The 22,455-nt window shown below is 32.9% G+C and overlaps 2 protein-coding genes across 3 annotated transcripts in view; one reads left to right on the plus strand and one right to left on the minus strand.

Moving 5' to 3' along the window:
- LOC132701057 (uncharacterized) overlaps window positions 1-22,455 on the minus strand; it is a 157,630-nt gene that overhangs the window by 84,822 nt on the left and 50,353 nt on the right. The window lies entirely within an intron of this gene.
- LOC132701056 (neurotrimin-like) overlaps window positions 8,215-22,455 on the plus strand; it is a 142,396-nt gene continuing 128,155 nt past the window's right edge. For both annotated transcript variants that reach the window (XM_060668707.1, XM_060668708.1), the window contains exon 1: window positions 8,215-8,485. In XM_060668707.1, the coding sequence (XP_060524690.1) occupies window positions 8,395-8,485 (91 nt within the window). In that variant the 5' untranslated portion in view covers window positions 8,215-8,394. The remainder of the gene's footprint in view (window positions 8,486-22,455) is intronic.

The following is a 22,455-nucleotide window of genomic DNA, read 5'->3' on the forward strand; positions in this document are numbered from 1 at the left end:
TCTTATTTTTGTAAATTTACAGGGGACTAAAAATATCTTCAGTTCAGTTTACGTAAAATAACATATTTTGAGAAAAAGAAGAGAAACTCCCAATCAGGTTTTCATACAAAACCAAATTTCCATTCTGTTTCTAAAGATTCCCATCTTAATAAATAAATTATTCACAGCGCTGGGTTTTGAAAGGAATCTGATTTGCGCCAAATCTTTGTTTTAAGCTCATGACAAATACTCGTACGGCAATACGAAAGCATCAAATAAAAGGAGAATATATGAAAATGTGATGGCTTTTTTACGTAAAGTATCGGCGAAAATGGGATTCACGCACCAGCCCCCAAGATAAAACGCCATCGACTTCAGAAATTGGTTGGATGCCAGGGCAATTTATTTTTCCAGTAAACACTGCGCGCGATATAAATCTAAATGTGTACATGTTTCGTTTGCTTTTTGAGCTCACTCAGTTGGAGTAATCGCAGTATCGGCAAAAATTTTCCAGTATTCATAAGTGCAATTTTTTTTAATAAATACAATGTTCATTTATCGTAAGAAGATCCAAAATTCCAAAATTAGTCCGTCTATCAAAGTGGAGTTGTAAATCAGGGGAAAAGAAACTACTTTCTCCTCCCCCACACAAATTTCCACAAATTTCATATAAAATCATTTTATAAAATAGCATTGGCGGGGAAGAATACAAAGTTGTATTAACCGCAATTCTTCGTGTAAAATAATCACACCACTTTGAGCAAAAGCAGTGAACTGATTGGATGAAACTCGAAATTAAGTCAAGATTTTCTATTTCTCATATTGTTATTACGTTAAGTTCAAGATATTTTTAGTCCTAGTTATAAAAACAAGAGATATGTTTGTGCTATGAACGGATTGAACATTTTTTCTAATTGTCAAACAACAAACATAAATTACGAGTTCTTGAGAAGACTACAGCATGGAGATGCCATACATAACTTGCTCCAAAATCTGAAAACTGATAAACCACGTAAACTTATGCACGATTTCATAGATTCTCGAAATTTGTATTTATTAGTCAGTATATTAAAAAGTTAATAAAATAATAGGTATAAAACTGCAATTAAATTATTCTTTAAATAGATTTTTTTTAAAATAATCCATTTAACTATTGATTTTATCTTGTCGTCTCAATTATTATATTTTTCATATCTACTGGAACTTAAGACAAACTTTGTTAGCTAAGTAATCATTTTAATTCTATTGCTGATTCTGGGTGGTCGTATAGACAATAAATTGTGTTACAAGTTCGTGAAAAATATATTATATTAATTAACGCCGTCCACGCTCAAGAGATTTCTTTAATTGGTTTGTTGAATGGCGAATAGTTTTCAGCGAATGCCTTAAAATTAAATGAAACCAAGATACATAAAAGCTTTTTGGAGTCATGTTGGATTCCAATCTTAATTGGCTTTCTCATGTTGAATATCTCTCTTCCGAATTATCTACTCAAATATTTGTAGTACGGCAACTTAGAAACCGTTTTACTGATAATATATTGAAAACTCTTTACTATGCTCTTGTCCACTGCCGAATTATGGTATTTTGCTATGGGGAAACTCTTCTTACTTTTTAAAAATTTTAAAAAAATTCGAATTCTCACGTTGCCTTGTCTATATATACTGGAAACACTAATTGAAATCCATATACATATAAACGATTACCCGACGCTTTCTTCGTATCATAAATATGGGAGCTTTTAATTCTCTGTAACCGAGTTCAAGGAACAGAATGACCCAATATAATAAAATCGATTTCAGTAATTATAACCTATATAAAAATAAGTATAAAGAATATAACATTGCAAATATAAATAAACCTAAATTTAATAAATATTTAGAAAATTTTCTAATTGAACTTTCATTTTACAATGTCACAGAATTTAAGCAATTTATGTTAGAGTAAGTCTGTACCTATATATTGTTGCGTGTTTTCTTTTTAAATGTGTTGTATGCCTTTCCATGTGCTGCTGTGTATGTAAAAGGTCAATAGACGCTAGTTTATTATTATTGTTATTAATATTATTATCATTATTATTATTATTATTAATTTTATTACTATTATTTTTACATAGCAAAATTTTCCTCTAAGCGACTTTGCTGCGGTTAAACCTTGAACATTTATACATGCGTATCTAGCGCAGTAAAATTTGCAATATATAGAACTGTTGTCCAAGACAACAGTACTTTAAAAAGGCAATTATTTTCTAAACGAAATTCTTGCAAATTGTGACAAGTAGTTTTACCTTTTGTACCCTTGTTCTCTTGGTATTGGCTATTTTAAACAAAAAAATCGCTATTGCTTTATGCTTGATGTACAATGTTGCTACGATACCAACGTATGTGACTTATTCATTGCGTGAAGACACGAATTCAACTTATAATAGATACATAATAATATTGTTCGGAGTAATTAATTAAACTATATTAAAAATGTCATCAAATTAACGCCTAGACAGCGAATAAAAAAGGAAAACTTTCATACTAACATCAATCAGTAAGACTGCCTTAGGATTAGACATATGGAGAACATTGTGAATTTCGTAATTAAATATATTAAGGCTAATAACATTTCAATAGTGTGTAACACAATACGGTCAGTGGACAAAGCCCTGTTTCTCTTCTATTTGAAGGAAGCGTGCTTTTGTCTCTATGTACAATTACCGCAGTCGGCAAGGCACTTCGGTGACTCAGTTTTATCCATTGTCTTTCAGTTTGTTATAGGTTTTACCAGTACACTTAAAGGGTTTTAACTAATTACTTAATCCAACTTATTATCTTGTAATAAAATTGTATGACAATTATGTATCAAGATCAGATTATGACGTCACTATCACCCACGTCATTTTGTATAAATATTAATCTGAAAAAGTAGGGCATTGGCCATTAAAAAAATTGAAGTTAATTTAGAAGATTGTATACTATACTATACTAAATATCTGACATTGTTCTGGCACCCTTATACGCCGACAGCAACTACATTTCATTTCCTTGATGCCACGGTATCTAACTAACGTGGCCTAACGTGACACCTACCCCGGTTGGCAATTTATAATTCTTGCAAATATCTCACTAACTGGTTTTCCGAGATGGTTGAATCCAAATTATTTCTTACTCCGTATCGCGATATAGAAATATGGGCGTGAAGATGTAGAAGTCACATTTGGGTTAGTTGTGGTTAGTAGTAATGTAGGCGTACTGCAGAACTTAGGTCGTGAAGCTATAGAAGACATATTTTGGGTTTATATATTATATTTCCGGTTCTGTTTAAGGTTAGACACAATGGTGTAATACTGTAAAACTGATGCATTTCCGATAGCATGGCGTGAAGAAAACGCGTGAAGAAAACCTGCACTTTGCGTAATTTACTCTCTTTGGGATCTAGGCATATTTTGACGAAATATGGTCAAAAAAATGCTACATGCAAGGTTTCTTCAATATGATTACTATATATTTCAGTGGTTGGAGTTTACTTTATTTCTTTAATTACAAATTCAACAAAATTACTTCCATTTACAGAGTAGGGTTAAAACAACCTAAGAAATACAGGTTTACAATTTAATAATTATTTCCATATTGGGACAATGTATGCCATAAATCACACTATGAGCGGATTTAATTACACAATTTACACATAACAATAATCGGGGAATTTCTATAACAGTTAGTATAAACATTCAGGGAATGGCATGTTATATACGCTGGAACATGAATATTAATTTGATGTAATAATTCGGGAGCTTTAATCATATTATTTCATAATAACAATAGAGAGAGAGACAGAGACCGAGAGAGAGAGAGAGAGAGAGAGAGAGAGAGAGAGAGAGAGAGAGAGAGAGAGAGAGAGAGAGAGAGAGAGAGAGAGAATATAATAGCAAGCGACGACGTTCTGTACGACTGTGGCGCACATGCACCAATGACTTATGTTTCGCTATCAATGAAGCGATCGACATAGTCCGTTTCTGGGCTGAAAAGCTATAATTCTTAGATTCGGACAGGAAAAAGTAAAGTAAATATTGGTTTAAACTCAGTTTCGAAATGCTCACAGTAAATATCTCTGCTCAAGTTTAGCATTTAACATAACTACCGATGCGCATAAATGTCCAAGTTGTGCCAAAGGAATTTCTGGAGACGACACTCTCGATATAAAATAATTTCTAGAATTTTGTTTCAAATTAAATTAAATGGACTTATTTTACTGTTTAGCAACAATTATAGAACAAATAATAACGGAAATTTAATTACCATCTATTGTTAGCTACATAAAAGGTAATTTTGAAAATTGTGAATTGTGAACTTTAATAAATAGTTGGTGGAGTGGATCGAGTCGATCATGTTATGAAGGACTGCATATAATATAATATTGAATGTGAATCTTCGCTTTTCTTGTTCACTTTCAATAAAACATTTCGCTTAAGTACCCTCCATTCTAAGATGCAAAAAGTTAAAAAACTTACGCTGTACCTTCTCTATCGCATCAATCAGAACTTTATAAATTTGATACTATATTATAGACGCATTTTCAGATTAGATCTAAACATTGAATTGAATAAAACCATGAGATTTTGTAGATTCGAAACAATTAAATCAATAATTAATAAATTCCATCATCCACATTGTCTTAATTTTCGAATACCCCCTACAAATCATTTTATCCAAATACTCATCCAAATTTTAATTTAATGCGCAAGTACGGAGTTAAATTAGCTTAAATAAGTAGCATATAAACTCTAATTTATATTTTAAATAGTAAGAATTCCCAGTGGGGCATTTTTAAATGAAATTTATTTATGGTTTCGATTTCTCCCGGACGATTTATCAGTACATGCTGCAAAGTACAATAGCGAGGTAATTCAGAGTAAATAAAAACCAAATGGTGATTTATTTTCAATGAAAGCAGTCATTAATTTTCGGTTTTAACATTTAACCAATCAATTTTTTGCATTGGGTGTTAATTTGTTTTGTTTCGGTGGATTTGGATTCGCCAGTATTTCAGTAAGAAAAGCGTTGATGGAGAAAAATATTTGAGTATTTTGGAGATCAAATTATACTGAAAATCAGTGCTTCACAAGGAACGTGCATCCGAATTTAACAGAACAAATAACAAATATCACAGTATCTATTTTGTAAAGTATTTTTAATTTAAAATCGCCAGGAACGCATTCTGAAAAAATGCAGATTGGTTGTGGATGACGTAACAAATTTTAGCTCTCCCTACGCCTCATAAACAATAACAAAATATGGCAGCACAATTCTTAACCAGCTGCACTTGTAATTTTGCAAAGTACTTCGCTTATTGTTATTTATATTCAAGCATGGGGAACAACTGTCCCTACTGCCCTATAAATTCGGAAATGAAATATAATCATGAAACTTTCCGCACGGTCATAAGTTAGAATAATAGCGAAAGAAAAACCAAATTAACCGGTAGTTTAAATTCATATACGGGCAAAAATACAGCTCAAATGATATAGTTTAACTCATAAAAAATTATGCTTACAATTTCGAACAGTAATGAGTACATTATACTTGTCAATATAGTGCTAGTTTTATTTTTAAATTTATGACTGCTGCCGAGTTTTTCAACTTGGAAAAAGTAAGTTTATTGTGGTCGTAACTAAACAGGGCAGAGAAAGAGACAGGACGTAATGTATAAAACAAGATATTTTCTTAAAAATTGCACCCAAATCGAGTTTAGTTCGGTTAAGGAAATCTTAACGGCAAAATACGTTTACGATCACCATTACATTTCGAAAAAAAATACAGAAATCTTTAACAAAAAATTAAATTGAGACTACTGGCTCCAGTAATATGAGTTGTTCAAACCAAAAGAACGTTTTGAACTGTATTTTTTGACATCAAAATTATTACTTTTTGAAACAGCAGGTTGAGCTCTAATAGTGTACAGAACAAAAAATCTTCGCAGTAGGCTCTGGAAGGTTCGGGCGCATCAACCAAAAGAGGGCATTTTGACTCCATTCTTTATTTTCTATAGATCTGTATACTACAATAAAAGTTTGTGAATCCGAATAAAATTTATATAATATCCATATAACACTTGAACGCTGTGGTCAACATTTGTATCTACCTTTAAACAAAACAGAGAAATTTTAACGCACCCTAGTTTAATCCTCAATTAATCCTGTAAAGGCATAATGATAATAATAATAAATTGATACACAATTTGAGATCTTACAGAAGCTGAAGAATATGAAGACCTAACTATCCAGCTAAAACAAATCAGGCATCTTAACGAAGTAACCATATGTCCATTGGTTATGTCAACGGATTCAAAAAAAAATCAAGAAAAATCTGGACCAGCTAGACATGCAGAATAACATCTTTGATGCATCACGAAAAGCTATAATACTCCAGACATGTTACATTGTTCGAAAATGTTTGAGCTTAGGTGAAGTAGCTTTGGAGAAAGCTCCTCTCTACCAATATCAATCACCAAAACCTGCAAAGCAGAGAAATCTGAGACTTTTAAAATAATAGTAATAATAATAATAATAATTTTTATTATTCAGAATTAGTACGAGGAAGGAAGGTGCTATATTTATAACAAAACTAAACTTATAACTAAACTAATAACAAATAAAAAATACATACTACAACATTCCATATTCGCCTTATATACAATAATTGAAAAGAAAAAAAGAAAGAAGACAGAGCTACAGGTAAGGAGAAAAAATGTATTTCTTATTTAAGCAAAATGAAGCGATAATCTAGCATAAACATAATAAAAAATATATATTTTAAGAGACAGAGCAAGGTTAGACAGTTTTCACCTTGGTTGAGAGCATTCTACCATAATTTTTTTTGTTTGTCTCTTCGAAAAGAAGGAAATTTGAAACGCATTTCACATCCAAAAAGTTCTTCTGCAAGATCACTAATGCGAATCTAAACTTTTCAAAATTTTAATTAATCAAATTAATTTAGAATTTAATCCTCTTATTTTTATATAAGTGTGCAAAACAGTAGCATAATTCTTTCTCATGTATTAAATTCGAAAATACTAGTTGAATCTCATTGGATGTCTAAGAAAAGAAAATTGAAAATAATTAGTTTACTTAATAAAAACAAAAGAAATATATTTTTGCTTCTATATAAACTATTGTGTGGCGTATTGGAATAGGAGCTTCCTGTTTGTATTAGTACTGCTTTAAAAAATAGCGTAAATAAAAACGAAAAAGAAAGAAAAATGGATAGAGACAAGGTAGTATAAAATATGAGCAGTAAAATGTTTTCGAATGATCTTATTGATAACAGAGAAACAAACCGTTCAGCGTTTAAATATGTCACGTGTTAAATTTATTTAAACAACACAGTACGAAAAATATCATTTAGGAAGATTATTTTTTAGCATAGTATTAGGCTTTTGAACTATGACGGCGTGTAACATTTAAGAATCTTGTCAAAGAAACTGTTCTATGTAATAAATTTATACCCTTAAGTTTATGAGATATGTATACTCTCTTCGACAAAGGCCGACATCAACCTGACACGCGAGTTTTGGAACTTCTGTATATATCTATTATCAGAGTTATCAATGCATGGTCCATATACACGCTCGCAATAATTTAGTGGCGACAAAACAGATCAATCCACATAGCAATATGGATGTAATGTGTGTAAACTTTAGTTTTTACAGTATTTCTAAATAGTATATTATCTTGATTTTAGAGAAATGTTGTCAAGTAAGTCGTTTTCTGGACTAATCAAAATAGCGACGAATTTACTCGGATCAATATTTGCCTCCTGGTCAATGCATACATTTGCTCGGGATATGTTTTTGCTCTGGAGGTTGAATCTAGAGTGCGATAAAATTTATCGTTCATAACAAATCTAAAACAGTAAATACGTGTAATATTCGCATATTATTGTTGATCCCTGGTTGTGGTGCGTTCCACTTCAACTTCTCTTATATACCTTCTCCTTCAGACGCTTGAAACTAATTACTCGGATTTGATTACCCACCGCTGCAAACCCAATCGTCACAAACGAATGGCAATCGAACAAGCTGTTTTTAAAATACCACGTCGTTATCAGAACGAAATCCGAGCGGGCGGCCAATTCGAAGGCCTCAATTTTCTCAATTTTAATGTCGTTTAACACACGCGCTGCAAGCCGGACGAACATATAACTCACCGCTGATAACAAGGGCGATATTTTTTCATTCTTAAAACAAGAATCTACGATGCTCGCGAACAATAACGTCTGGATCTCTGGATCCACGTGGATCTAAACTGATCCTGCGCAACTTCAACCACGATCCTGACTCCCGGATTGAGACAGAAGTTGTGTGAACTCCGCGGTGGCCGGCCGACGCGATTCAGTATTATTGTGGCTGTGTTTAATTTTCGATTTCGCTATGCTGTCCGAACTGTTTCGAATGATGGAAAGGCGATTGTTTATGCTGTTACGGTTTTGGGCCATTTTTCAAATGGTTTTCGCTGTGCGCGGTAAGTTCTCGTGAGCCGTTACAATTGAAATTTGACCGTAGATGTAAGAACATTTTGGGAATTTCGGCGTAATCCAAAACATTTGGTTTCCTAGTGAGTTAAAAAAAATAAAAAAAAAAGAATTTTTTGCATTACTCTGTTTGCCTTGTCTCGATATCTAACATGATGAATATGATGAACAAGTCCAAGTTCATTTTTTTATTAATTTAGTACATTTGTTGGAAAGCAGCTAGAGGTAACGCAAATGTATTTTTTTTATATAAATATAGAACCATCATTCATTAAAAGCGTTATAATATTATCTTTTTATTTTGTAACTGATCTGCCTGATTTTTAACAAATTTTATTGGGAAGGTTTGTAGTTTTTTGTAGGTAGCGGAAAAATATTCGCATGCATGCTTTTTTTAAAACCGTAATTATTAGAATATTTCCCCTCAAAATTCTATTGTTGTTGATATAATTGCAAACATTTTTCAGCCTCTCTTTTCAACGCCATTTGTTCTCTAACAACAATGATAGAACAACCACAAAAATTTCCTTTAGTAAATTTTTCGCAACTTTATTTCACAATAAAAATTATTTGGCGACCATATAAAGCAATATAACACAGTTGGTATTTGTCGACTTGTTTATCTATATTGATTGTCTATCCTGTTTATAATAATGCTTTCTGCTTGTGCCACTTTAAAAATCTTTCATTACCGAGCATACGATCAAACATTAGGTCCGATAACTGAAAGATTTTGTCCCAAATTCATTAATTGCGCCTTCCGTATTTAGATGATTTACATCAATTATTTTGGGACAGTATGAATCTTTTATTGATAATAGTTGAAATTTTAGATGTTTTGGAATTTTATGAATGACTTGCCGAGTGTGAATGTAATATTATTGCCTGGTATTAAGGTGCAATTACTAATAGATTGGCTTGAGGTAATCTAAAATTGTATTGCAATGTAATAAGAGTTTGCCAAATTTAAATATCGACCTCTACGAAACTCAAACATTCAGCATTTCATCCAATATATTTATCACATACAGTAGTATGTAATTTAAAGGATGTAGTAACTAGGATAAATACCAATTTCATTTTCATATACGAGTACGAGCAGTAATTTGAAGATAATTTTCAAAACTGTGTAGGTTGAATTAAACCTTTTGTAGGAATTCAAATATGTTTGAAATGGTTTCTGTTGCTCTGTGATATATGACTTTCGTCTATATATTTACCTTTCGCTTCTGTAATCATATTTAAGTGTGAGAACAAATAATTAATCTGAAAACTAGTATTTAGTAAGCAACAATTTTAATTTGATATTTTTACATTTTCACATCTAATGTTCATCACATTAAGAGATTTCACAGGAAATTGTGCTCCGTATAAAAAGACCTATCCAACAGAATATTCCTTCCGAGATGAACGAAACATATCGTGAAAGCACCAAGCTTATTATAAAGGAAATTCACTACATATTGATAATGATTTTAAAGAAATATTTCCAGAAAGAAACATACTTAAAATTTGGGAGTAGGTTCTTCATTTGGTATGAATATAATGATGAAGAGAAGGTTAACAACAGAGCACCTGCTATTTTTCGAAATACCCATTTAACAGTGATTACCTACTTCAATTTCGGTATGAATAAAATTAAGCATATATTTCAGAAATAAAGGAGTTACTCAAATAATTTTAAGTTACCTCTTTACGTTGATGAATTAGTTGTAATTTTAATTTCATAAGTAATAACCGAATTTATGCCTCTGGCTTGTGCACGAAATAATTATAGAGTTCAGAGAGACTATCGAGACGTTGAGTATCGAGTTTTGTATAGATAGAGAAAGAAGAAAAACATTTGTTAAGAGACGAGTTTGAAAGTAGAGGTGGTGCTTTAAGGGCTACTGAAAAAATTAAAAATTTTCTCCGTTACGTTGGTGAGCCGGGATTCCAATATGTTGTGCACAAACAATAGATTCATCAACAATTGCAAAAGTAATGGACTCTAAAATAAGAAAATTAAATGTATGGATAAATTTTCCGTCTACTGCAGAACAGTTCAATTCGTACAATAGATGTTTGACTCGAGAACGTGTTATAAAAGAAAAGTGTTGTGGTCAACTGAAGCAGCGTTTTCCTGTACTTCAACACAAAATCCCAGTAAAAACAGAGATAGTGCCATCTCCTGTATTGAGCTGCGTTATGCATAATGTTGCAAAACAACTAACGACGAAGATTTCCCTATCTTGGAAAATGTGAACAATGATAGTGATGAGGCTTTACAGATTGCAGATTATGGTGAGTCAGTTGTGCGCTTGAGAGGACAACTAAGAAGAGACGTACTAGCAAGAAGAATTCATGGTTTGAGGAAGTACTAAGTGTGGGAATCAAAATACACCACCAATACGACATTTCTTATTTCACGAGTTTCGGTGATTTTTTTAATAAAATTTTAGAGGGATCTTTTGCCAAATTTGAAGGAGAGCCAAAAAAATGTTTTTTGGGTTTGGCTTCGGTGAGAAACGGCTGCTGCTATACGAAAGTGATGTGAAAATCTACCTTTCCCATAATGACACAACAATTTAACAAAATTGAATTTTAAAATTAGAAAAAATTATTAACTTTTGGCCTAAAGAACTGTTCCAAAAGAACTAAACGTTGAAGTTCTGGTGTAAGGTTTCTTGGATGTTCCAATTACATTATAGTTAGAACTTGATTGACTCACTAACATCACCAGCCGAAATTGCTCCTAAAACAGCTACTTTTTAGCTACTATTAGTTATGTCCGAGAATATTATTTTGACTGTAGTTAAGTTAATTTGAATTTGAACAAAAAAAAATGTATCCTTATCACGAAAATTACAATAAATTGCTTGACAGATATTTAAAATGCATATCAATTACTACACCTTTACACATTGTAGATTTACTTACCTTTTACTCTGCAAATTGAAGGATTTATTTCTATTCCATATATTTAAAAAAAATCGTTTCTCATTCTTTCATTTCGATAATTTTTTTCAGGTTTGATTTTTGTCAATCTTCTATATTTGTGCTTCATTCATCTCTATTCCAAATTCATTTCCTAGGCATCCTCTTATTTCAGGAATTGCATTTGCTTTTTTTTAACATCGGGTATGTTTGATTTTGACAAGAGTATGGGAAATTTTTCAATTACATCAACAAATGTTACCATTTTAGACGATTCCCCGAATGTGTCCTCTTCCATATCCATTATTGTCAATTAAATTGCAATCTATTTTGTAAGACAAGTATACGGCAACACTATCGCAACGCGTACTACCACTAATTAAACCTGTTTGGACTTGTAAAACATTATGGCGCTCACTGTGATCTGGAGCATGTACTTAAAAAGCCGTGCTCGTTTCCGAACGAAAAGTTTTTTCATACTAAAAGGAAGTATGTTCTCAATTTCTTAGCATCTGCTTCGGGAATGTACTAATTTTTTATTAATACCACCCATTATTTAGATTTTAGAGTTTGTCGTTACGACGATCGAAACAAAACGATTTCTCTATTCGCTACTCCAAAATATCCAATTATGCATGCGCAAAATTTCACTTTAAGCTGTAAGATTCGTTAACCACTGTTTCCGGTATTTTAGTAACAGGTTTGATCGAGATCTGAAATTTTAAACATTGATGGTATTAATGTTTTTGTTTTGTTTCGCCAAAATGTAACCAAAAATTAATGGTAGTAGAAAAAATGTGATCTGCAACACACAAAGTTCAATCAAATCCTGACTGAATTATCTAATGAAATATACGAAAACTAATTATTTCTTCGGCGAACCCTAGATCTCCTTTGCGAGTGTGCTAATACTGATGCTTAACAGAAATTACGTGATCCAATTTAAAAAAGTTTCTGTACATTTTATGATGACCCATAAAATAAAATGATCCAACCCGATATTTAGACGTGAATAATTAACTGATATAGTCAATATTATATTCATCCATCCAATACCAAACAACTTTGTTGTTAACTTTTCAGAAAGTATCTTAGTGTACTGATCGTGTATTAATATTCTTTCCTATAATTTTCTCTTCACAGCGCACCATATCGATGATAACAATCTCTCTCTATATATTTGTAGTTCGATCCTGAATATTCAAGTCGAAGATAGAAATTTCTGTTCTGTCCACGATATGCTTAACATCCTGCAGCAGCGTTTTGCAATGCTGCTATTTTTATGCCATTTGTTGCATTCTGACAACAATAGCACACACTAATTGTGGCAAGCCTTATAGAAGAATTTTGGTTAGTTCAGTCAAGCTTGATCCCAATAAATTGGTGGCAAATCAAATATCTACTTATTCCTTAGCACTTTCAGAAGTATGCCGTGCTTCATTAAACTGGGAAAGTCTCATTGCAATTAAATGCGTCCGTGTTTCGCTCTTTGCAGAATTCCTTGCTGGTAAAATTTGGATGCGATTTCGTACTTTTAACGACACAAAGAATTGGCAAAATTACGTGCTCAACAAAACAGCGACATACACTATTAAATCTGGAATCGATGCGCTATCAGAGACAATTGATGCCGTTGCCTAAATTGCACCGAAACGGAAAACGCGATCTGCTCCAAAGGCATTTTTCCTATAATTTTGCATAATTTGCGTTGTCATTTAAAGTAGAGACTAGAGCTGCTTCTGCAAACAATGGAAAGCGAACGGTTACAAAAGGTTTGCCATTAGGTTTAAAATGAGAAAGCGTATGATACTAAAAATATGAAAAATTGTTTGCCCTCTATGAGTCTCTTTTAAGCGAATATCATTAAATCTAGGACAAAAATGTACTTTAGAAACCCTCTCGTAATTCGTTGGTCGATATGGCAGATTTTATTTCTGGATATTGATATTTGGTGCCCGCGTTGAATGATTCAACGTCAATTTTTGAATGTTGACAAATTTTAAATTCTCGTTACCACCCAATTTCAGTCACTTCAGCGATACTACACTTTCATAATTACGAACATGTTTATGTTTACGTGTAGCAAGCAAGACTGACTTTCTGGATACTTACTGAACGATTAAGGTATTTGATTATCATTTGCAAATCATGATTTACAAGCAAGCACTAATATAAGTTCCAGATCATTGCAACATTAATCGTTAGATACGTGCTGCATGACTGAAATTCTAGTAACACCTAGTAACTGAAAAAATATGTTATTAATTTTTTTTGAAATAGTTGCGCTAAATATGAATATGGAATATAAATTCTTTAAAATTCAATAGTGAGTTGCACCTCCACGCAAGTTTTGTCTTCAAATGATCGATATATGCCCGTAGTAGGTTCTTCCATAGGAATATCACGTGACCCTCGAAAACTGTGTTATTACTAAAGTAGTGAAGAAAAAATGCTGGAAATTATTCTGTATACCAAAAGGCGCAATCGCATACCCGAATTCTATTTCCTGTTTTTTGAGAAGTAATCTTATATAACAGATTACTAAAATAGACACCGTTTAAAAACTGGTATAATTTTAATTCTTTTTTGTTAATTGTTTTTGCTCTAGAGTGAAAGATAGGAATCCCAAATATTTTTGGAAATAAATGTCAATAACTTCATAATTTTAAAAATTCAATAATAATAAAAACTTATTCAATCTTGAACGAATATTACCCATCTGTCCATATGAAATAAGAATATTTTAAAAATGAATGCAAAGCAAAGTGTACTTTGGAAAATAAAACAGCAAAAATAATAATGGTGATGTTAAAGTGTCAATCATATTAGGATTTCAAGTGTATTTTGGTCGCCTTAAAATCAAAATCAAATCAAAATTTAGTAAATAAAACGAAATTCTGAATAATCAAATAATCAAATGGCATTAAGAGAGCTATTTCAATTATGATGTTTAAATAACTGAACAAGGGAACAATAAAGAATACACCCATTTTATACAGCCCCAAATTCTAGTCTTTGAGCTTTCGAAGCTTTGAAGCCTTTGAAGACCAAGTATTATTTTGTCTAATGCCCTGTTTTTTATACTATAAATTTAACGCGAAAATGATTTAAAACCTTTAAATCAAAGGCAAAGTCCTGTTCACGATGTAATATACTTACAAATTCTCTTTGCTAAACTTTGCTATAAGGATTAAATACGATTAAATTGCAACTTTAAATATGTTCAAAGTTTACGCAAAATGCAAAATTTTACATTGTCGAGTAAACTAATCGTACCTTGGTAACTACGACTTTTTGCTTCATCTGCCCAATACACCAGAAATATTATTTACTGCAAGTTGTGCTCCTTGCTAATTTTGATGACCCCAAAAAAATATGGAGACTGAAAAATCGTAGCTGTGCGGAACAAGTTCGTAGCGCGTAAAGCGAAACAGCTTTTTATTTTAAAAAGAAGGCGCTTCGCAGTTTCTTGTCCTAAAGGGACGCATTGTTTTTCTATCCTGCCCCTGCGGACCACTATGGAACTTTCGCAAAATCGATGTCATTTAATCGTGCATGCACCTTGTATAAACGTCTTTCAAATTTTGCCGAACTTCAAAGTTACGGCAAACTTTATTAAATATTGAAGCTTGTATAAATTATATCGTTGTCGAATGATATTTTTTTCAAATATCTCGCGCGCCCTGTATAATTGACGAAACCTGAAACTCTCTCTCTATACAGTTTACGATAGTGTTACGATACTTTAACAGTTTTTCATTTATCGCCAATAATTTACCCATAAAAACGCAAATTTTTAGGATGTTTTACATTTTTTTGCCCATAAACATCCTGTATATAATTTAAACAATGATCGAAATAGAGGTTATAGCCCTGGATCTTCCACGTTTCCTGGTATATGATTTTGTCCAATAAAGTCAGTGGTTTTCAAAAAATTACTTCTATTCTGAAACTAAGCAGTACGCGGTAATAGTAAATGGCGTGATCGCGTCTAGAATGAGGGCGAGAAATGCTGATTTTCATTTGAATTTTTTCAGGTATTTCGAACAGCGTATCTGATGACGAAAACCGTAAATACAAAAATTGTAGCTTTCGATGTGGCCTATAACACTGTTTAAACCAACTGGCCATATATAATAACAATTGACTGTGGAGAAGAATAATTTTCATAAAAATTATAGAACTGGATCTTCGGCGTCTGTTGGTTAAAGAATTTTTCCGATCGGGTTAACAGTTTTGGAAAAAATAATTTTTTTCTCGAAACTGAAATAGGCCAAAAAATTCATATTCTTTTAAAACTACTTCGCGATATTTCATTGCCCCCAATTTTAAGAGTTTTAATGTAGGTCCGGACTTTTACTTCTCTGCTCAATCGGAAATCGAAATCTACAAATTTAGGCCTCCTAATAAATGTTTCAATATTGCACGGAATGTCGCGAACACCCTATAAAATAGGTAGAAAGCTTAATTGACTTCTGAATCACAGTCTTCTAGTTATAGTAAATTCTCATTAATAGAGAAACCTAATTTTCAGTGTTTTGCCACAATCTGCCTATTAGCAAAAATTGTCAAGAATGAAGGTTTATAGCACTTTGGTGTAGAACTTTTTTTTGATAAAGCAAACGGTTTTTGAGAAATTATTTTTTTCTTAGACCCGAGAAAATCACTAATAAAAGCATTGTGTCGATAACTGATGAGCAGAAATTAAGTTCAGATAACTTTTAGCAATTATTTCAGTGAATGTAGGTACCAAATGGAAAGTAAAATAACTAAGCCAAATGTAAATTTTTTGTTTCAGAGTATTAATTAAATTATATCAATGTTTCTCCGATCAATTCTAGAATATGAAAAGATAATTCAAATAAATAGCCTAAACCAATATTCTGCACCCGGTTGGGATGAAATGCCAGTGAAACTAATAAAGAACAGTCAATATCGTATTCTACCCGCGCTTTTACATCCAGTAGATTTAATCTTTAAGAGCGAAAAATATCCAGAAACTTTTTAAAAACAATTATCACGCCAATTAATTATTCTGGAGATAAAAAAATAACAAACAATTATAGACCAGTAACTTGTCAACGGAATATCTCCATCAGAATAATCTTATTGCAGAACACCAGTATGCCTTTAAGCTAAACTCTAGTGCGGAGGACTATGTTGCCTGCTTAACGAACCATGTCAACAAATGTTATGGGAAAAAGAAGAAAATATATTGCTGATAAATTATTCCCATCTTATATATCAAAAAGAACTCAGATTGTAAAAATTAATAATGCAGTACCCTTTGAACAGTGAATTCTGGTGTCTGCCAGGGGATGGAGCTTGGTCCAGTGCTACGTTAATCAGATATTTGGCTTAATATACAAGAAACAGGAAGACATGGTTTGTTTTGCTGATGACACTGCCGTAGTCATTAGTGGAGAAAAGTAGTCTGAGGTGAAAGTAAAAGCTGAAGAGACTATGAAACATAAAAAGTTGGTATAATAAAAATTACCAATTGCTGGACATTGATAAGTCAAACTTTCTTGGCTTCTCAGTAAGTGAATGTCCCCACTATTACCAACATAACTGCTCATAGCTTTAACAGTCAAAATCGCCCCATTGCATTTGTACACTTGAAATAAATAAAACTAATAAATTGAAATCGCTTGGGGCCACGATAGAATGATTGATGAAATTAATCTATAGACATTATCAACTTAGATAGGTTATGACTACAAAAATTTGAAAAAAGGTGTACTGTGCGTTAGTTGACTGCAGCCAATAAAACCATAATTGAACCAATCGATTGTACATAAAATCAGCATTAGGAGTTCTCCAACAAAAATGAAATATACTTGCACAAAGCAACACAAAATATCACGACACGCACAAAATGATGACTGTATTATTTTAAATTTGCTAAATTTATGCTAAATGACTATCTAAATGTCAAAAATATATTTTTTATACCACACGAAAAATGTTTACCCGTTGAATTTAAGAATAAACCATTTCATAAAATAAAAAAACAAACTCAAGCAGTGGCTAATAAATAATAAACTAACTTTTCTTCTGTACTTAGCACTAATTGTACAACTACTATGTGTATTACCTGCCTATTAGTGTTACATGTTCTTTAAAACACATTTGAATAGTATCTCTTATAGTTAATAATCCTTATCTGTAAAAATATTTAAAACAAAAAATAAATTGGAGCAATATATAGTCTAGAATATAGTTAGATCTAAGAATTTGCAATAGTATATTATGCAACCAGTACGGTAAACGGCATTTGACTCACGTGTTTATTTGACATAAGCGGAGCGAGATTTTAATAAATGAGTGACTTAAAAGGTTAACCGAACGTGTTGCATACTATACATTTTCTACGACCGCTACCTTTTGGGTATATTTTCCCAAAACAACACAAATGCATTCACTGATATGACCGTCAGAATTAACAAGCGTCAAAATTCAAAGCTTGACAAATATCTCCGATTGCTCCTAAATCCGTGCGGTAAAATCCCAGAATAGTATATTATGCTACAAGTGCGGTAAACGGCATTTGACTCACGAGCTTATTTGACACTAGCGGAGCGAGTGTTTAATAAACGATTGACTTAAAATGTTTGCCGAACATGTTGCATACTATAATTTTTCTACGACCTTTAGTTTTTGGGTACATTTTCACAAAACAACAAGAATATATTCATTGACATGACCGTCAAAACTGACATACCTCAAAATTTAAAGCGTGGGAAATATCTTCAAAAACATTCGAATGCTACCAAATCCGTGCGGTAATATCTCGGAAATGTCCGAAGTGACTCGGATTCGTGGGAAACGAATCTGACGTGGTGAAGTGACGTTTCCCGCACTCTAGATCGGTGTGTGTTTAGGTATTTTACAGACGGGAGTAGAAATTTTTTTTTTCGCGTCTACCGTGTCTCTAAAATAACTAATTACACACCGATCTAGCATATGGGAAGCGTCACTTTACCACGTCAGTTTCGTTTCCCACGGATCCGAGCCACTTCGGACATTTCCGGGATTTTACTGAACGGCTTTGGGAGCAATCGGAATTTTTCGGAGATGTTACGGCACGGTTTGAATTTTGACGTTTGTCAGTTCTGACAGTGATGGCAGTGTTGTTTTGCAAAGATGTACCCAGAAATTAAAACACAGAAAAATGTAGTGCAATATATCAGACAATTTAAATATCTGCTGTGTCGTTTATAATTTAAGTTTCCCACAGAAATTTTACATTTCGTTCGCATGAACTTCAGTGGTTTTTACAGTTTTTATATTAATATCTTGCCAATACCAATACATTTTCAAATATCCATGCTCTCATCAGTAAAAACAAAACAAAATTGAAGGTTAAGACCTGTTTCTTTCTTGGTTATACGATCTTAAAAATGTAATCCTCTTAAAAGCTCTATCCCTAGATGATTTTTCTTCCAATTACAGTCTTTTTCTTTAAATAAGCTACTTATTGATCATGTTAAAGTTAAATAAACAACATAATGTTTTGAAATTGTGTTTATTCCGTTGTTTATATGACATATCTAAAAATACACCCTTCTCTGTATAACGTGCATAGTTAAAAAGAGACAACAATAGCAGAACCGATCGGAATGCCAAACCAATAGCAACTAGTAAATATTTTGTTTGAATGGTATGAAATTTTGTAATCCGATAATTTGTTATTAGGTATTTTTAATTTTTTAAATTGTGATTTTTTCGTGACGGTCGTAGAAAAAGTATAATAGTATGTAACACGTTTAGTAGACTCTTTCTCGTTGCCGTTTAACGCACGTGTTGCGTAATATACTATTTCAGCACCATACAGACTGTGAAGTAAATAGTGCACGATATTATTGTTGTCAGAAATAAATTTCTATTATTATTTTTATGTTATTATTGATTCAATTATTTTTCTTTTCGCTATTCGAAATCACCTGATTATGTAAAAAAAAAAACCAAATGTAAAAGTTACGTAAAATTCAAGAAACAGTCAATTCAATAATAATATTTTAGACGATAATAGACAGTAACCGCCTATTCTTATCATATTTTTATGAATTAAATATAGACCTACACTTCGAAAAAACAAGTTTCTCACTGCAATAATATTTTTTTGCTATCGAAACCAAACCGGTATATTTCGCTGAAAACCTTAATCCGATTTTGCTCGTTATCTGAAATGAAACGTATTTATTTGCTACTTACACATGAAAATACAGGGAATCGAAGAATACATTTGAAGTTTAAGTTAACCTTTAAGTTTACTTAGTCGAAATATTCGAAGTAAGCAAGGGTAGTTTATAGAACATTTTATACAATTACTGTTGCCAAACCTTCCTTACTCGATCTGATCTGTAAATTATACACACATAAAAATAATTTCTATAAAGCAGAAATAATCATGATACCATTAACTGAGTTCAATAATGAAACACGGATCGAACAAAACCCCCACTGATCTAATTTTAAGCTCTCGAAATACGCAACAAAATGTTAACATTAAACTTTATAATGATGAGACGCCATCACTGACTCGAAAATAAAAATTGCTGAATGATGGATTCGACTTCGCTGCTATTGAGTTGATGGATTCAACCAACAACGTGATATAAATTCTGTTGAGTTTACTGATATTCGCATTTGGAGTTTATCGGGAAAAATATTTCCGAATTTGTTTCAAGTTGGAGTTGTTTCACGGCGGTGTGCAATTCAAATTAAAATTCGAAAATAACTTGTAACTATTTGGACGTGCGTGTACTAGGGGTGTTATTGTTATAATTAAAACATAAAAATAGGATAAAACAAAAAAAACTACTCTGTATCCGCTTATAATGGGTGTTTTTTTATCGATGTATAGAACTTTAAGTTGGCATTAGTGTTCAAGATGGCGACCGATTTAACAGATGTCAAGTGCTTTATTCTCAGTTTGGTTTGGCAAATCTTCATGAATAGACTCACGCCTGAACAACGCTTGCAAATAGTGCAATTTTATTTCGAAAATAATGGTTATGTGCGGAATACGTATCGCGCACTGCGTCCATTTTATTGTCGACAAAATCGTCCATCAGAGCAGTTAATTCGATTAACCATGGAACGTTTTCGCACCACGTTCACTCTTATTGATAACTCGCATCCCAAGAGACGCCGTACGGTGCGTACAGAAGAAGCTATTCCTACTACTATTGACCGTAGCATTGAGGAAGACCCGAATGAGTCCATCCGCCATCGAGCACAGAAATTGGATCTTGGTTTACGTGCTTACAAAATCCAATTCGTGCAAGAATTGAAGCCAAACGATCATCAAGTAAGGCGTAGATTCGTCGAATGGGCCCAAAACGAGATTGCCGTTGTTCCCGATTTTCATAAGCGAATTTCGTTTAGCGATGAAGCTTCTGGTTGAATGGCTACGTCGACAAACAAAACTGCCGCTTTTGGAGCGAAGCTAATCCTCAAGTGTATGTCGAAACACCGTTACATCCAGAAAAACTGACTATTGCGCTTTATGGGCTGGTGGAATCATTAGTCCGTACTTCTTCAAAAACGATGATGGCCAGAACGTTACAGTCAATGGTGATCGGTATAGAGATATGATTACTAACTCTTTCATTCCTGAATTGAATAACCATGATGTCCAGGAAATGTGGTTTCAACAAGACGGCGCAACATGTCACACAGCTCGTGCCACAATCGATTTATCGAAAGACAAGTTTGGTGACCGCCTAATTTCACGTTTTCGACTTGTGAATTGGCCTCCAAAATCTTGTTATTTAACACCGCTACACTACTTTCTGTTGGGCTATGTAAAGTCATTGGTCTATGCGGATAAGCCACAAACGCTTGACCATTTGGAAGACAACATTCGCCGTGTTATTGCCAATATACGAAAATTTGACGTCCAGATTGGACTAAATCCGCGCCAGCCGTGGCGTTCATATGCCAGAAATCATATTTAAAATGTAATGCCACAAGATTATCTTTCTGATAAATAAAATTCATATCAATCGAATAATCCATCGTTGTTTTATTGCAACTTAAAGTTCTATACATCGAAAAAAAACACCCCTTATGATGTTTGAGGGGGGCGGAGCTACATGTGGGGTATAAACATCTTCTCGGATGACTGATTCCCATATTGGTGATAAGTAAAGACCTGAGTCGCGGTTAAGCTTCTTTGATTGCTTATAGATTTTAATGGATTCTATAGAGTCTCGGATTTTTCGTTGGTAGAAGAATTGATCACATGCAGTTTAGTTTTATCGAATAAAATTTTGTTCTGTTTCGTGATTGTGTTCGGCAACTGCTTATAGTTTATTTGTCGGCTCTTTGGTGTTCTTGGTTGATGTTTTTCGTCCGGTCCCTCCAATGTATTCTTTGCCCCATACGCATGGAATGTTGTAAAACCCTGGCATCTCAAACGGAATTTTGTCTTTGATGGATCGAAGATGTTGAGAGAGTTTTGGACAATTGGTAAATCTGGTTTTGACATTATATAGTACTTTTGATATGTGGCCAGTGATGTTTTGAATATAAGGAAGGATGTGGCAAGTGTAGAGTTGTGTCGGACTCATTTTTTTTTTAAGTTTTTGGCGAAGTGTATTTTGTGATGGAACGCTTGATATCTATAATATCGAAATTTTTAGAGAGAAGAACAGAGGTAAGGTATTTCTGGGTGCAGTGACTCGGGCTGAGATCATTTTACAGCTCTGTAAACAAGAGGGTTGACAACCGATGATTTTTGGGCCGGATGGTGATTGGACAATAAATTAAGGTATAGGTATGTGTGCGTAAGTTTTCTGTAAACAGAATCACTCAATATTAAACGTATGTTAAGGTGTATCTAGTTTAAATTTCTGAGAAAATCTAGTAGAGATTCTGCACCATGAGGCCAAATAACAATGGTTTTGGTTGGAAGATCTCGATTGCTTTCTTCTCAAAGGCTTCCATAAATATTTTCGCGATGACTGGCGATAATGGAGAACCCACAGCGGTTCCCGTTTGTTCAAAAATTTAACAGTGATAAGAAAAATATGTT

The sequence above is a fragment of the Cylas formicarius genome, unplaced genomic scaffold (genome assembly GCF_029955315.1).
Source record: "Cylas formicarius isolate icCylForm1 unplaced genomic scaffold, icCylForm1.1 PGA_scaffold_4__25_contigs__length_36172078, whole genome shotgun sequence".
NCBI classification, from domain to species: domain Eukaryota; kingdom Metazoa; phylum Arthropoda; class Insecta; order Coleoptera; family Brentidae; genus Cylas; species Cylas formicarius.